This window comes from Ictalurus punctatus, chromosome 12 (genome assembly GCF_001660625.3).
Source record: "Ictalurus punctatus breed USDA103 chromosome 12, Coco_2.0, whole genome shotgun sequence".
Lineage (NCBI taxonomy): Eukaryota > Metazoa > Chordata > Actinopteri > Siluriformes > Ictaluridae > Ictalurus > Ictalurus punctatus.
The window spans coordinates 18,066,989-18,083,710 of NC_030427.2; the positions used below are offsets into that span (position 1 = coordinate 18,066,989).

Genomic DNA, 16,722 nt, shown 5'->3' on the forward strand with positions numbered 1-16,722 from the left:
TGTAACAAAAATTCTGAGAAGAAAATAATGGATTATCTTCATCACTATCTGTTGGGGAGATATTGCAGCGGTAGTGTGTATGTGTGTGTGTGTGTGTGTGTGTGTAAAACTGAGGGGAAGGGGGAGATGGGGAGAACGTCCATCATAAAACTCTACACATGAATGTAAGAAGAATTTCTCTGAAAGGCTTTGAGTGGTGACTTTATATGAACAAGAAGTAAAATACTACAAAAAAATTAAAAATCAATGCATTTCTGAGTAAACATAAAAACAAACAAGACCGCGAGTTTTAATATCAGTGCATGAAAATGACACTTTGTTTTAGTGAAAATCAAAAAAATGGTTAAACTTTCCTCTTAACAACTGCCCAAGCTCCCAAACACCACAAAGTGTTTTTAATCTGTGGTGAAAATACAGGGAGTGTACCAGATGTACCAAATGTTTTGTGCAGTAGTGCACCAGGTAGAGTGTTCAGCTCTATTATGTTATGTCCTAAGTAGGGTACAAGCCATTTGGGATTTGCCCTAACTAGAAGATGGCAGATATTACATGGAAATTAAGATCAAGCTACCTATATCTATAGGAAAACATTACTGTGGGTAAATAAATCCGCAAGGTTCCTTCACGCATCTCTGAGTTTTTCCTTTGCTGATGTCACCTCTGGCTTGCTCATTATGGATAAATTTACACTTCATTTACAGTCAATGATATTTCTGTAAAGCTGCTTTGTAACATTATTGATTGTTAAAAGTGCAATGCTAATAACATTTAACTTCACGGAATTTAAGTAAATAACATTACATTGCTACACAAATTGCTGGCCTCTTAAATTCACCAGAAAAAAAGGAATCAAAAAAGAGAAACCTTTTCAGACACTAATCTACCTTAGATTTGAAGCCAGTGACACTCTCTGATCAGTCGATGGTCTGCACTTGTGTCGTCTCGGTTCGGCTCACACGGTAGCAAGCAGGTAACTAAATTCTGCACGGGTGCTTAAGTACAGCAATGTTGTACTTGAAGTGCCAACATGGAAGATTATGGGTTGGGTTTTTTTTCTTTTTTTTTTTTAAATGCCATGCCAGCTTCTATGGCTATGATAAGAAATGTGTAAGGAACTCTATATAAGGTCTTAAAAATCTATTTTCCCTAAAAACTCTTTTTGCGTTAGGTTTGACTTCGTTAAAAATTTCTTCCAGAGTTTTGACTGTATAAAAATTATTCTCATGGGGTTAAGACCAGTACAGTCTAATAAAACATGTTTCAAGGATAATGGATTCTGGCATTCTGGCCTTCTATTAATATTAAAAACTTGTGTCATCCTGGAACGACCTTTTCGATGGCGAGTGTAGACGATCTGGTCCCAGCTATTTGAAAACAGAGAAAAGTTTTTTTTGCCAACAACATGGCAAACAATTTCATGGATTTTGTGGTAAATGGTAAGCACTTATATAGCATTTTTTAACCTTAGCGGTTCTACACTGTTCACTGCTTTACACGGTCTCATTCACCCATTCACCCACACACACACCCCAATGGCAGCAGATCTACCATGCAAGGCGCTAGCTTGCCATTGGTAGCAACTTGGGGTTCAGTATCTTGCCCAAGGACACTTCGATTAGTGGACAACCTGCTCTACAACCGGAGCCACAGCAGTCCCCCAGTTTGCCATTTGTTGTTAATATACGAGTTTATTGTGGATTTTAGGTCAGTGGGAGACATTGGACACTTTTTGAAATCCGCTGATGGTGCCTCTTTTGCAGCAGTGTCTGCTTCTACATTTCCCGGGTAAGCGGAGTTTTCTTCATTGGTCTTTAGCTTTGTTGTTTATTGTAGGACTAGTTTGAGGCGTCTGTTCTCCAGAGAAAGTTCATTTGCTTCTGCATACAAAATGAGTTGGTGACATTCTAAAAAGGCCCCTAATGCCATATATCTTGACGATGCACTGTGTCCAATAATTGGATATACGATTCCCTGGCTGATCCATACAATACACATCGATAATCCAGGTGTGATCGAATCAGTGTTCCGTAAAGATTTAAAAGAAGTGAACTTTCTGCAACCTATTTAGTTTTAGCTACAACCTTTAAAAAGTTCATGGCTTTAAGACGCTTATCTTTTAAAATCTTTATAAGAGGGATAAAACTCTGTTTACTGTCAATAGTTATTCCAAAGAATTTGGCTTCCTTAACTGCTCTGATGTGTTCACCATCCATGAATATCTCTGGATCAAGATGGAGAGTGTAGCTGGCAAAAATGCATACAAACACATTTGGTCTTTGAAAATTTAAACCCATTTTATGACCAGGACTGCATTCTGCTAATTGTCAGCTGGATTTTCTGTTCAATGTTATTCATGGATTTGCCCCTGTAGCAAATGCCAATGTCATGTCATCTACATAAAGACTGCAATGGATATCCAACCCGATGGCTTTTGCGAGGCCATTGATTTTGATACTAAAAAGTGTAACTGATAAAATACTTCATTGTGGTACTTCTACCTCTTGTTTATGGGGGTCAGATAGGGTATTACCTACTCTGACTTTAAAATGTCTGTTTGTTAATATAAAACAAAATTGCAATAAAAATGGATAAGTGTCCTCTAAAACCAAGTTGCTATAAATCCTTAAACACCGAATTTCCAAGTGGTGTCATGAGCTTTCTCCAAATCCAAAAAAAAAAAAAAAAAAAAAAAAAAAGCCACTGCATGTTCTTTTCTGATGAAAGAATCTTGTATGTAGCCATCAAGGCTGATGAGGTGATCAACAGTACTTCTTCCTTTTCTGAAGCCACATTGAACTTAAGAGATTTTGCAATTCCAGGATCAATACTAATCATTCATTAACCATTCTCTCCAAGGTTTTGAATAAGCAACCTTTCAGGGCTATTGGGCAGTAGTTATTGGGGTCATCCTACTTTTGGGGTGGGAATGTTGATCATTTCTTTCCAAGAGAGTGGAATAGTCCCTGATATCCAAAGAGTTAAAAAGTTTTAACTGTAAAAACAGGATAATGTGAGGCAATTTTTTTTTAAACTGGTAGTGGTTATCATCTGGTCCTACTGTCGTATCATGTGCTCTGTTTATGGCTCGTGTCAATTCTTCCATTGTGAACAGTTGATTATATTATATATTAAAATTGATGCCTTTATTTTCATCCTGTGCTAAGAGAACTTGGAAGGCATTAAGACAATTTCCAACATAAGAGTTCAAGAGTTTCTACTAGAGTATTTGCAATCTCTTGATTTGAAGTTAGAAAATTGTCTTGATATTTGATGTGCTGAATTTAAGCTCCATCATTCCTGACCTTCATCTTGCAAATTAGATTCCAGACCTTTTTTGTTGAGGTACTTGATGTCAGACCAGATACAAATGGTCTCAAACTTTTTGATTTAGTTTCATTTATTGTTCTTCGAGCTTGTGCCCTACTTATTTTAACCTTTACATGATTTTCACTTATTGTCCTTCTGAAGAATAATCTTTCAGCCTTCGTCCGTTTTTTTATAGCTGCCTGGCATTTATCATCAAACCATGGCATCCGTTTGCATTTTGTATTTGGATATATTTTTGAAATTGTATCATTTGCAATGGAGATGAGTGTACTGGTGAAATGTTTAATAACATCTGTATCATCTTCAGAGGCTTCATAAAACCTTTCATAGCAAAGTGTTTGAAAATTACACCAGTTAACTTTTTTTTTCTTTTTAATTGCCATCCTGGTATTTTTTATTTATTTATTTTTAGAGCTTCTTCTCTTCCTTTTAGGGTTAGTATAAATGGGAAGTGGTCGCTACCACAAAGGCCATATACTTGCCATGAAAGGTATAAAAAAAAAAATAATTCAGGTTCACAAATTGTTTGGTCATTGTTAGGTATGTTCCATGCACTGGGTGTAGGTAAGTGCTGGATCCATCATTTAAAAGACATAAGGCGTGATTGTAAATAAATTACTTTTCACATTGATGTGACTATGAAATCACATCGTTTCTGATTAAAATGGCTGTGCCACCAAACGTCTGTCTATTAGTAGGACCAAAAGTTTTTAAAATTGTAAACATTTTAAAAGAGAAGGTAAAATCTGGTGGTAGATTTTTCTTCTGGAGACAAAAAACAAGTAGGTTGAGAACTGTAAGCAGTGCAACTCTGCAAAATTTCCACAGCTCCATAGGATAAAAATATTTTCCATTCTCACATAGGAAAAATAGGAATATTTCCCCTGATTTTTCCCTTTGGGTATGAACTTCTACTCAGACTATCCCTTTCTTTCAGTTCAACATCTTTGGTTTGTTTTGTCTTTTGCTTGCAAACAACTTGACCTTCTTGTATTTCTATTTGTAGGCTGATTTTCTGTTGAGTTCTGTTGTGAGTGAGTTGTTAGCAGTTGTTAAGCTATCACAGAACTCTCAGAGCATGCTTTGACCAGCCAATTGATTGGAGTGAGCCATCCAACCTCCTGTCTAGGTGAAGTATGAGCCAAAGTACAATGTTGAAACCATTGCAGCGGCAGCAAACCATATTTCTCAGGTCCAAGGATCTCTTCCTCCACCGACACGAGATGAAAGATGGTATTAGCACATATAAATGGAAAAAGCTTGTGCAAAAGGTATAATTGAGAAAATTGTAACCCTCGTAAGGAGGGCTCAAGGGTTATTCTCTTTTGCCCAAGGAGAAGACCCTAACACTATGGAGGAAAGAGCATGCCACTGTTCCTTTCACGAGCTACCACCAAGATGATGGGTCTCGTGCCATACCCGGTGGAGGATTATGGGTAATTTACTGAGAGAGGACAAAAAACAAACAAACAAACAAACAAACAAAAAAAAACTCCTTACCTGCTGTGGAGGTGGGAAGCGCTGGAAGGGTGTCTGCTGCTGAGCCTGTGTTGGTGGGGTTTGTGAATAGGGTGAGGGCTGGTGTCCCTGTGGAGGACCATGACCCATGGGCTGCTGGGATTGCTGAGGAGGCCCTACATTGGACTGCTGTGGAGTTGAGCCTTGTTGCTGCTGTTGAGTAGGAGGAGGAGCAGGAGGAGGTTGCCCGGAACCAGGCGTTGCTTGAGGGAATCCAGGCTGCTGCTGAGAGCCCTGAGCTGACTGAGGTGTACCCTGGGACTGAGAAAGAGCCTGGGATTGGGGATAAGGTGGTTGGGAATGTGGAGGCTGGGGATATGAAGACTGGCCCTGGGGTTGTTGGGAGTAAGGAGGCCCACCCTGAGACAGAGGGGGACCTGACTGAGGTTGTGAATATGGATGCTGGGAGCCTGGGCCACTGGAATGCTGCTGAGGGTATGAACCCTGCTGAAGGCCTCCATGGGGAGTAAGAGGATTCTGCTGACCATAGTAGCCTCCTTGGCTCTGGCCATAAGCTCCTGGGCCTTGTTGTCCATAACCCATCTATAGCGGAAAAAAAGAAGAGAGAGAACAGTACAGTACAGCACAGCACAACAAAACAGCTTATCTCTGAACAAATCTCTGAAATAAATTAGTTGTAAAAATTAATTTTCCAACTATTTTACACCCTCATTCTAGTCACTTAAAACCAAAAAGGCAAGACAAGATTCAGATTACACATGAATAAGGCTTTTCTTTCCTCTTGTCCAAATAACCCATCAATGGCAGACATGGACTATAGAAGCAGAACAGCTTGAACAATGCGTTCAAAAGACAAATAAAAAGGCTCAAAGGGCCTTCCAATTTACTGGTGAGACTCACTACAAACTTAAGGAAACTTAAATCCAAGCTTATAAATAAATTTAAAAATTACACAAAAAAAGGGCTTGACATTTTTTTGGACAAAATATTTTAAGCAGATGCTTGCACTAATTAACTATGGCTTTGAGGGTATGTGCACACTGAAAGCAAATTCCCCATCCAATATTTTGCAGCTTTAAATTTTCAAAAGGAAAAAAAGGTATTGCTAGCAGCACAAATCCACATGCAAAATGTGGGATTTGTATGGTACTGACTATTCATGTTGTTCAACATGTTATCAACGTGCCGTTACCCCACTGCAAATGACTGTCTGTGAAGACAGTTCCATTTATCATGTTCCTCACAAAAAAAATAATAATTTGGACCAATAACTTAGTTCTAGCTATATACTGGTCTAATGTTAGTTAAGCCCTACATATAACTTCAGACTGTGATTTGAAGATCAAGCACAATTGGGTTATGCAGCAAAACAAGGATCTGAAGCCCCCCCCCAAAAAAAAGTCCACATCTGAATGACTCAAAAGAAACGAAGAAGAAATTAAGGTTTTGAGGTGGCCTAGACAACGTTCTGAACCCCATTCAGATGCTGTTGCAGAGACCTAAACGGGCAGTTCATGCTTGAAAGCCCTTCAATGTGGTTGAATCAAAGCAATTCTGCAAAGGAGAGTTTTTTCCTCCACAGTGATATGAAAGACTGATCTCTAGTTATCGGAAGTATTTAGTTGCAGATGTCGCTGTAAGTTTAGGGGAGAATAATTTTTTCACAAGCGACATGTTGCGTAGCCTTTTCACTTCAATAGATAATTTAACTGTGTTGCGTTTCCTCATGTTCCGAGTGTCATATTACATGTATGAGGATCTGAAACGGTTTAGTGTGACAAATATGCAAAAATAGAGGAAATCAGAAGGAGGGTGCACTTTCACAGTACTGTACATCTGTAATCGAATTGACATGCTCTTCAAATCAATTTGTAATCAGAACTGTCCGCAAAGCACCTCTGTAGTCACATCAAAAACACACTTATACGCTCTGTATAGAAGGCAGTGGATAAAGCTGTAAAAACTTTGAAAGACCTGACAGAAAAAAGAAATTTAATAGGGGTGTAATGAAAAAAAAAAAAAACAAAAAAAAACAAACTGAATTCCACTGACATTGGTGCCCTGATGGCAAAAATTTGCATTGCCTGAATATGCCTTTTCCATTGATTACAACATTCAACTTTATAAATGTACAATGATTAAAACGTATTAATTATTTGGTGTTTGTGTGAGCCATTCAGACTCTTAGCAGCGTATAACAAAACTAAAGAAAAAACTAAAAAACTAAAACAAAAGCTGTGCATTAGAACGCAACAGTTATATATGAGGCCAATGCTTATGGGTGTGATTCATAAGGGGGCATGGCTAAAGCATGGGGTGATTCTTATTCTGGTGTTAATTAGTCGTGGGATTCAGCACACTGTAATGAAACACCACTTGCTGGCAATCAGCATTAGAACCTCCCAGGAAGCCAAAGTGCTCCCATACATCAGACCTACTTCCAGCTCCTGTTTGCTGCTGAATGCAGTAGTACACTAGTATACAAGCATATTGTCTTGTAAAAACAGTGTGCGTATGTTTGTAAACTCTAGGCACTCTATTTAAACTATATTTTCTGGTCACTCCATTGCTGAAATATGCAGTCACTTCCTGTTTGGCAGCTTAGCCATCAAACACATTTGGGCATTATGAAGGAACCATCCCACAAATCAAACATCAGAGAAACAAGTTTTGTTTGGGTTGGTCTCATGATGATGCTGAGTTTATGAACTTGAATTAGCATGCGACATACGTGGCCGTGCCTCCTGGTATGTGGAACAGGGGAACAATACTGTGGGATGAAATCTGAGTTAGCAAAACCTAAACATGTATAAAGAAACATGTATCAAGATGTTCACTCGTGATGATGCTGAAATTTTTCAATGTGAATCTGAAGATATTTTAATATAGTGGTTCTGAAAATTCAGGTTAAAAAAATAAGATAGTTCAAGGAGCTAAAAATACAAGCGATTTTAGAGAAAACATTTGGGATACTCAGAAAGAGCAAACGAGCCAGTCTCTAATCAAACTCATTCCTGGCCAATCATAACACACCTGTGAGGTTCATAGACTCATTTATTAGTCATATTTTCATGGTGCAGCATGATGCCAGGAAGAGTAACACCACAGAGGGCTTTTCCCAAATTTAAGTTGCTTCTCTTCTTGATCCGAAATCAAATTAAATACCGGTGTTACTTCTTTAATTATCGGTCATGATTTCCAGCACCAAGAAGATTCAGCCAGCAAATCCAGCCATACTTCAGCATAGTCAGTCACAGTGGAAATCAATGAGACCAGCTCTTTTTTCGATTTAGTTGCTGTTGCCGATATATTGCCTCCCTTTCCGTTTTCAGTAGCCCTCTAGCATTCTAAACAAACTGAAAGTTTGTTTTTATCTTTAGGTCATGCCGCTAAATATTTGTGTTCAGAACACCCCATGTAACAAAGATGAGAAAATTTGCAAAAGAAAAAAGCTCAAAAGCAGTTTTTGTTAAAATTCAAAAAGGCAGACTTCCTGTTTGACAAATCACAAATTTTAATGCTGTTTTGGCTGAATGGTCAAATCCCCACAGCCACAACCCGAAATATTACTCACATGAAAACACAAGTTATGTTATGAGGCCAACAGTGGACCTTAAAGCGTTCCCATACTGTAGAGGGGTTATCTGTTGTAACATGCGCCTCGATTTCCATCAGATGCATCTTAGGTCTAAGTGAAGATGTAGCATGCTTCAAAACAAAGTAAAACTAAATGATAATGAAATTTACTGTGGAAAACATTTGGTGGAAACCCAACACTGTTCATCACCCTGAGAACACCATCCCCACAGTGAAGCATGGTGGTGCTAGCATCATGTTGTGGGGATGCCATTCATCAGCAGGGTCTGGGAAATTAGTCAGGGTTGAGGGCAAGATGAATGGAGTCAAAAGTTAGGGTAAACAAACCTGTCAATCTGTTCCAATCTGCCAGAGACGTGATACTCAGTACCACAACCCTAAGCACACTGCCAAAACAACACTGGATTGGCTCAAACCAACAACCTGAATGAGTCAAAGGTCCAGTCAAACCCTAGACCACAATCTGATTGAGAATCTTTGGCTATTCACCAACTGACCTATTCAATCTGACAGAATCTATGCAATTTTGCCAAAAATTTGCAAAAATATTGGAATCTAGATGCACAAAGCTGATGGAGACGAATCCCAGAACCTTGAAGCTGTAATTCCAGCTAAATGTGATTTACCCAATGGGGTGAATACATATGAAATGAACACATTTTTGTGTCACAATAAATAAATGTTTTATACCTTTCACCTCATTTCCTATTGAACTTTCAAAAACACAACCAATGAGCTAACCCACTATACACAGCATGGAAAGAAGCATCTTACTTTGCACAGAACACACTAATACTCATTAAAACAATTCTTTTTTTACATTCAAAGGATAAAATGGCATCTGTTCGGGAACCATGCCCCCCCACATCCCCCAAATTCACCAACTATAACGCTTTAAGCGGTCACTATAAACCAAAACAAAAACTTCACATCCAGGGTTTCACTTTCAGTCTTGCAACTGCTTATGGGATAAAACTGTAGATAGCAAACATTGGCACTGATATTCATCCCCCAGAACCCTACAGTGTTTGGCATCACATTATTGGTGTTTTATTTCCAGGCTTTCCACTGATGATAATTTCGGGGTAGACTAATTCCGCTCACATTTTCAGCCTGTTTCAGTCATGTGCTCTGGTTCTCATAGCCGCTTTACTTATGAACATCTGCAGAAAATGCAATGGCGGAGAATTCAAATACGTCTGAGAAGCAACAAGTCCCAGGATAAATATATACAGATTTGAAGTCAGCACAGACATTGCTAAATCTGCAGAAATTTGAATGCATTTAATCCACAGTCCATCTCTGTACAGCAAAGAGTACAGAAGCCTAACAGTATTTAGTTGCTGGATGGGTCGGTGAAACAAAGCTATGGAACTCGAAGTCAGGTAATTACACAGCTGTATCGCTTTATCAAGCTAGCCATCTTGTTCACTGATCAGGCCAATTTGGAATGGAATATCTTAAGACGTGTCTTCTTGCAGTATTTTTAGATGTCTATTGTTGCATACATCACATTGAAGGCCTACTGATACCACTCAGTAACTAAAGCATGGTGACAGCAAGGTCACGTGAAACAAATAGATATAATTGGATCCTAACTCCTAAAATCAAATCAGTCAGCCATCGTAGCTCAGAACTCACCTGCTGTCCGTATTGCATGCCTCCCATAGCACCAGGGGTGCGTCCCTGCATGGTCATTGGGTATCTCTGTGGTCCTGGGGAGCCATAGCCTTGACCAGGGAAGGGAGGCCCTTGCTGAGCCCCTGGTGGTGGCCCCTGCTGTTGAGAATAAGGGTTTCCTGCTCCATAATGCTGGCTTCTGATCTTCCCCACCTGGTCCATTGGGCTTGGGGTCTAACAAGACAGAAAAATGGAGAGGAAGAAATTAATCGGTTTAGTTCCGACCTACATGCTGTACATACTTCACTCGACTGCGCAATCATTTCTGTAGATTCATGTTTCAAATACTATTTATTAATCTGAAATAAGATCCAACACTTAAAATGCATTGGTCAAGGGTAGATTCAAGAAATGTGCATTCTAAACCAACATTTAATTACAGTTGAACTGTGTGAGATTTTCCACCTGATAAGGACTGTGAGTGTATCAGACGGAATGCTGACTTGCAGTTATGTCTCCCAAAATGACCACGTGATTCTCCAAGGCAGAAAACGCCAAAGTAGTACATTTAACTAAAGAAGCTGAAATCACGGAAAATATAGAAAAACACACAGGCACAGAACACACACGCTGAAAGTAATGTGACACGAAGGTTTACACAAGTATTATTTTGTAAAACGATTATCTGCCTCATTCAATCAGACAGAAATTTCAGTTGGATTGCACCTCAATTGCTTTATTCTGACCGAGGTGTTTATATGAACATTTTCTACAACCCCTGGGGAAAATGATGGAAAACCCCCACAACTGGAGGTTGTTCACCTGGTGATTTCATACTTTTTTCCTCTACCTGATCTGGAAAAAAACGTGCTATTGATTAAAATAATTTCATTTAACTTGTTTGAAGCATATTTCATGAAGCCAGAATGTTTAGCTTATTAAATAAAAATTGTTTTGTCATATCTGTGATTTGTTTTTTTGCTCCAAAGTAAAAAAAAGCCAGTTGAGTATCCTCCAAGTGTGGTGATTCCATAATTTTTGCCACGGGTTGTATTCCATCTGAGCTCTCAGTCGGATTATTAGGTTGCATGTGAACCAAGGCACTGAAGTACTGAGAAGGGAAAAAAGAAAAAAAAAAACTCTGGTATAAAGGCATTTTAAGTGTTCTGCATTGTGTGATTTTTGAAAAGGACAAGAGCACTTACAATCGCCTATTCTGTTCAACATCAGAGATATTTTAAATCGATGTAGAGACAGATTTATTTCAGTTTTAATTCATTAAACCAAAAATTCAGTGGGTCAAAAGTTTACATACATCAAGTTGACCATCTCTTGAAATGCTGTGGAAGACCTAGACATTGATGTAATGACTTTCAGAAGCATCAGTTGTCCCAAATAGGAGTGCACTTGGGGCTGCATTCAAGGGCCTACCTTTAGAGCCAGTGCCTTTTTGCTCTGGATACCATGGAAATATTCAAGACCTCAGGGAAAAAAAATTGTTGACTTCCAGAAGTCACGTTCCTCCTTAGGAGCATAATAATTTGGGAGCACACGGACAGTGCATCGTTCAAATGGGAGACAAATGAACTCCCAGGAATGATCGAACATTGTCCCAAAAGTTCCAACTGAACCCCAAGACAACAAAGCAGCTGATGAAGGAATTGGAGGCATGAGGTACTAAAGTATGTACATCCACCATTAAGAGATTCCTCAATACTATCAACAATTATCCCAAGCCAGATGAGAGGATTTTAAAAGCAAACATCTCGTACAAGCAAAACAAATACTATAGTACCCAAGATATAGGATAAGTAAAAATAAAAATGCTATCAACCAAATGAAAATATGAAATCAAATATAACAATATGCACCCAAATGAAAACAATTCAGGCGTATGCAGAAAAAGCAATAACAGTGTTTACAGGAGGAGAGACACAAGACAATTTCTTTAATAATAATTACAAAAATTTAGGAGCAGAAAATTTTTTATTTATTTAATTTTTTGGAGATGGTAACATTAATGTGCCACAATATAACTCACAAGTAGGCATGAGAAAACTTGAGCTTGTCAATTATGACAAAATTTAGGAACATAGTGTGAGCCATGACAAATTAATTAACCTTTTGATAAACTGAATTTAATATTTTCTGTTAATTTTACAGACTGTATGCAAAAAACAACCGTTAACCTGTTTACCTTTTAAACAAATACAATAAACATCAATGCTCAGTGTTTGAAGTCCGCTCCTCTTAAATATATTTAAAGCTACAATATTAGACATTTTCCGCTGTCATAGTTCTGGGCCGGAGTCAGTTCTCGAACCGCTCTGTGTATATTGTGTATATATCTGAATAATCTCATATAGGATGTGATTGGGTGAGCTCATTTATCCGTCAGATGGGAAGAACTTTAGTTTAATGGTGTTCATTAGGGACGCACTGATCAGGATTTTTACGACCAAAACCGATCCAGATACCAATCTTTTTTTGTTTAAGCTTTAATCAGGAGGTTTGTCATAAACTGTTAAATGTAAGCTCTCTGCTTATTGTCACTGTTAATTGAATTAAAATAATAGCAATGAGAAATACTGTTGGTTAATTAATAAATAAACAAGGAAGGAGAGCAGCAGCATACTCCTTCTGAACAGTTCCTAATCTTGATTATTAAATAATTCCTCACCAATCAAAGAAGTTTGAATTAAACGCACCTTGTAGCGTTAGCTTTATTTTTAATTTACTCCGCCCGACGCCGCTGTGTCTACACGAGCAGGTGAAAGTTCAAAATGAGCAGGTCATTTTGCGGGATCAATAAAGGATGGCGGTTTGTGAGATTGGGAAGTTGAGAGAACCAGATGTTCACTGTTACTCTTGTCATCATAATGGCTTCTCTGCAGTATTTCCACACTTGTTCGGTTGCCTGAGGTGATGAAAAGCAGTGTGAAAGTAACTGCTGCACGGGGTAGATGAATTTTGGACTTCCTGTAGTTTTTATTCCGATTGTATTATACAACTCCGATGCAAATAAATATTTATTCACAGTCACACAAAGAACTTTTCAGACACAAATGCAAGTAAAATGGTTGCACTGTAGAGCCCTGAGTTTATCTGCAAAGTTTTTTCCAGTTCGGCGTGATAACGTTTAATGTCCCCGACAACCTCTGTAGTGCCATTTAGCATCGTGCTAGTGTCATGATTTCCCCTCGCGCAAGCACTGGAGCTCGAGGCGAAACTGGCAGCTCAAGCGCCAAAATGCTAACCCCATTTCCGGGTTTTGGCATTACAAAATGATGTCATCCCTGCACCACTCTAAGGTGATTGGCTGCAAATTTAGGAAGCGCTTGATTTGATCTGTAGTGTAGTTTTCTATGAGCGGAGGACGAACTTTAAACGGCAATATCGCAGTCGATCATGTTCATTTAATCGTGGGCAGTCAAAATCGTTAATTCGTTAACAATTAATCGATATTCGATTAATTGTGCAGCCCTATTTTATACACTGTTTATCAAACACATCCTCTTTACACAAGTTAAGTAGATCGTTCTTCACGCTATAATCGATACAAACCTGGTCCGCTTTTTAACGTATACAAATAACCATAACCATCATAAAACCATAAAACACTCCAATGCTCTGCATTTTTCCCGTCTAATAAAGCATAATTTCTAACCACGTGTTTATATTAATACAGTTATAAAAATAGGCAAATATTTGTTATTTTCTGGATACAGAAATCAGTATGTTCTACTGACCACTAAAAGAAATGACACAAGCTAATGAGCTCAGCAGCATGACCCCTTTTATAGTAGTTATATATAAGGCTACATTTATCCAGAGCGACTTACAGAACAGTATTGTAGTCTCTGTCAAAAACAAGTTCAGTAGGTCAGGGACTCGGTATCATCGAGCTAAAACCCTAATGAGAATGTTAAAACAGCATGAAAATAAAACACAAGACACAGACTTGGGGGGGGGGGGGGGGGGGTAAAATAAAATTAAAAATAGATAAATAAATAAAAGGATCAACAAAGTGCTAGAATCAGTACATCCTTGAAGCACAGACTACAGGATGATCAGCTTTCCCTCCCATCAATATATACATGTGGACAATATTTCTGTCTCTAATGCTTCATCACATGAATTTGATAATTGACAAGGCAGCTGGAGGTGGTGAGAGCAGTCCCAGAGACAGTGTGTAATTTGCAGGTGATTTTCATGCAGCCATTGTGGATAACTGGATCAGTCATCATACTGCACAAATCACATCACAGGAAAAATACACCAGAACAACTTTCATGTTAATCTTTATAATTAACGCGTGGTCTTCAGTGGCAATCTAGAGTTACTTCGGAATGAACGCGGCTTTTTTGTTGGTTAACAGTTTCCTACGTCACCTACAATGCCAATCCGAAGATTTCACAGTTTTTTTTGTGATTGTTGCAGCCAAAATGCTTTTGTGGCTGTGGGTTTTTTCTAAATTTGCGATGCAATTTGTGGCGCTTTTGGAAAACTTCTTGAATTGGCGAAATTGCAATTGCACGAAATTGTTCGGCACCGATGTTTGTTGGTAAATAAGACATTTTAGCTGCGATCATGTTAGACGCACGTCAATTGAAAAGGGATATGGCTGAATGTACGTTGTGATGAGATAACCTGGCTCAGTATGACTGACAAATTTACATTGCATTCTGGGACTTTGAGCCAATGTGTGCAACAAAGTCTCCACTACTTCATTACAGTGACACTGAACGTTGCTGGAAAATGGAGAGTGAGAAAAGAAGCTCCTGCCCTTTTGCTTTTAGGAGCCAAGACTGCAATCTGAGGCTGCTGAAAATTCTATGTAATAAAATCATCTCACAGGAAAAATTAAAATTCAGCACAGAAAAACAAATTAGTACCAGAATCTTTGTAATACATTTTCTCCCCCATTAATCACCCCGGGTCTCACAGGGTCCCACCCCTCGCTCTTGCAGTGGTGGCCATCGACCCCAAAAAATTCACTACTTCAATAACTGTACTGGAACACTGGAGCGCAGCAAGTGGCGACAAGTCAACATGTTAGCAGTTAACACAGCAACACTTCTTACCTCTTAAATGCACGTATTAGCTTTAGATCAAACAACATACAAACACATTCACCTGTTAAATCTAAAACACTGACTCTACAGTTCAGTTTTACAGAGGAAAATATACATCAACAAAAGATGAACACTGAAGAGTACATGGGTATTTAACCCAAGTTCAAAGCTTGAACATAGTCATTCTGAGCTCCAGAGGCAAGTCAAACGCAGTCTAAATCCAGCCTTAACACCCTCTTACAATCATCAGACTGCCCTACTCTTTTTAGCAACCGCCACAAAAAAAAAAAAACACACACACACACCCCCTTTCCTAAGGTCATTGAAGACCATTAGAGCTATTTATAGCTGTAAGACACAATACAGTCTGGGTGAGTCCAGCAAAACTCTGCCTCTGTGTGTGTGTGTGTGTGTGTGTGTGTGTGTGTGTGCGCCAAAGCCAGCCCAGATTCCGCTGCGGCTTTAATAACACTATTGGCACTGGATGAATTGCAGAAGAGCAACCACGGATTCCGCGCCTAGTCTGGAAGGACAGAGTAGCTGGATTTTGGCATGTAATCTTGAACCTGACCATTTAACCTCATGTGATCTACTGACCTCTGACCCAAACACACAAAATCCACACACACAGAATCCCCATAAGACTTAAATACGAACACTGAAATCTTCCATTTGACATCTTCAGTGTGCTTTCTCAATCGTATATGAAGAATGTGTAGTGATTAAGCGGTCAGGTTCACTACAAGTGGGAAACCGAGGCAGGGATGCCTCCGCCATACTTCTCGTTACTAATGTGTATGCCCGAAATACCCTTAAAATACACTTCAAACAGGAAGGAAGCTATCGAAGAAAAACTATTCCAGACATTTGACCTTGCTGTGACTATGACCCCATTTGGGTCAATTCCAAAAACCAAATCATTTCATCTGCTGGATAAAATGAAAGGTTATATGCCGCAACCACGACTCTGCCTTGAAGAGCCTGCCCATGAAAACTCAGTGACAGGGTAAACAGGGAATTAGTTAGAGACACGACCATGAAGCCGAGGGGAAAGTCTGAAGAAGCTGGAGAGAATTATTTGTTTTATCTGCATTTTTCTCCGCAAGCCTGGATTTGTTCAATTCTGACTAACCAATTTCAAAATAAAGGCAAAATAAATATACAATGCCTGCCCCGCTAACTGAAACACTCCGATGCTAAATTAATTGAACTTGTGTGTGTGTGTGTGTGTGTGTGTGTGTGTGTGTGTACACGAGGAGAATCAGTAGCTGTGTTTACATGGACAACAATAATCCACTTTTAACCCAATTAAGACCATACTTTGATTAAGAAACTACCATGTAAACAGCAATTTTTAATTACCTTAATCTAATTAAGGTCATACTCGAAGTAAGCTCTAATCGAATTAAGACATGTGGAGTATTCCTGTTTTAGTTGGATTATCGACATGTATTACAGCAACCGGAATCAACTTCAAAGCTTTGGGGATGACTTAGTTTTCAATGTCAGGAACCAGTGAGTCGACTCTGTTTAGGATGGACTCTGATGTGAACCAAAAGCAGGATGGAGACTTGATGCCTTGACACACAACATTTATTAAGAATATTATTGCGCATGTTAAGAA

The 16,722-nt window shown here is 38.9% G+C and overlaps 1 protein-coding gene across 1 annotated transcript in view; it reads right to left on the reverse strand.

Moving 5' to 3' along the window:
* The window catches only part of arid1ab (AT rich interactive domain 1Ab (SWI-like)), a 74,900-nt gene that overhangs the window by 38,762 nt on the left and 19,416 nt on the right, over positions 1-16,722 (reverse strand). The window contains exons 2-3 of the mRNA XM_017481373.3: positions 10,045-10,257; positions 4,828-5,388 (exon numbers count right to left, since the gene is read on the reverse strand). Of these exons, the coding sequence (XP_017336862.3) occupies positions 4,828-5,388; positions 10,045-10,257 (774 nt within the window). The remainder of the gene's footprint in view (positions 1-4,827; positions 5,389-10,044; positions 10,258-16,722) is intronic.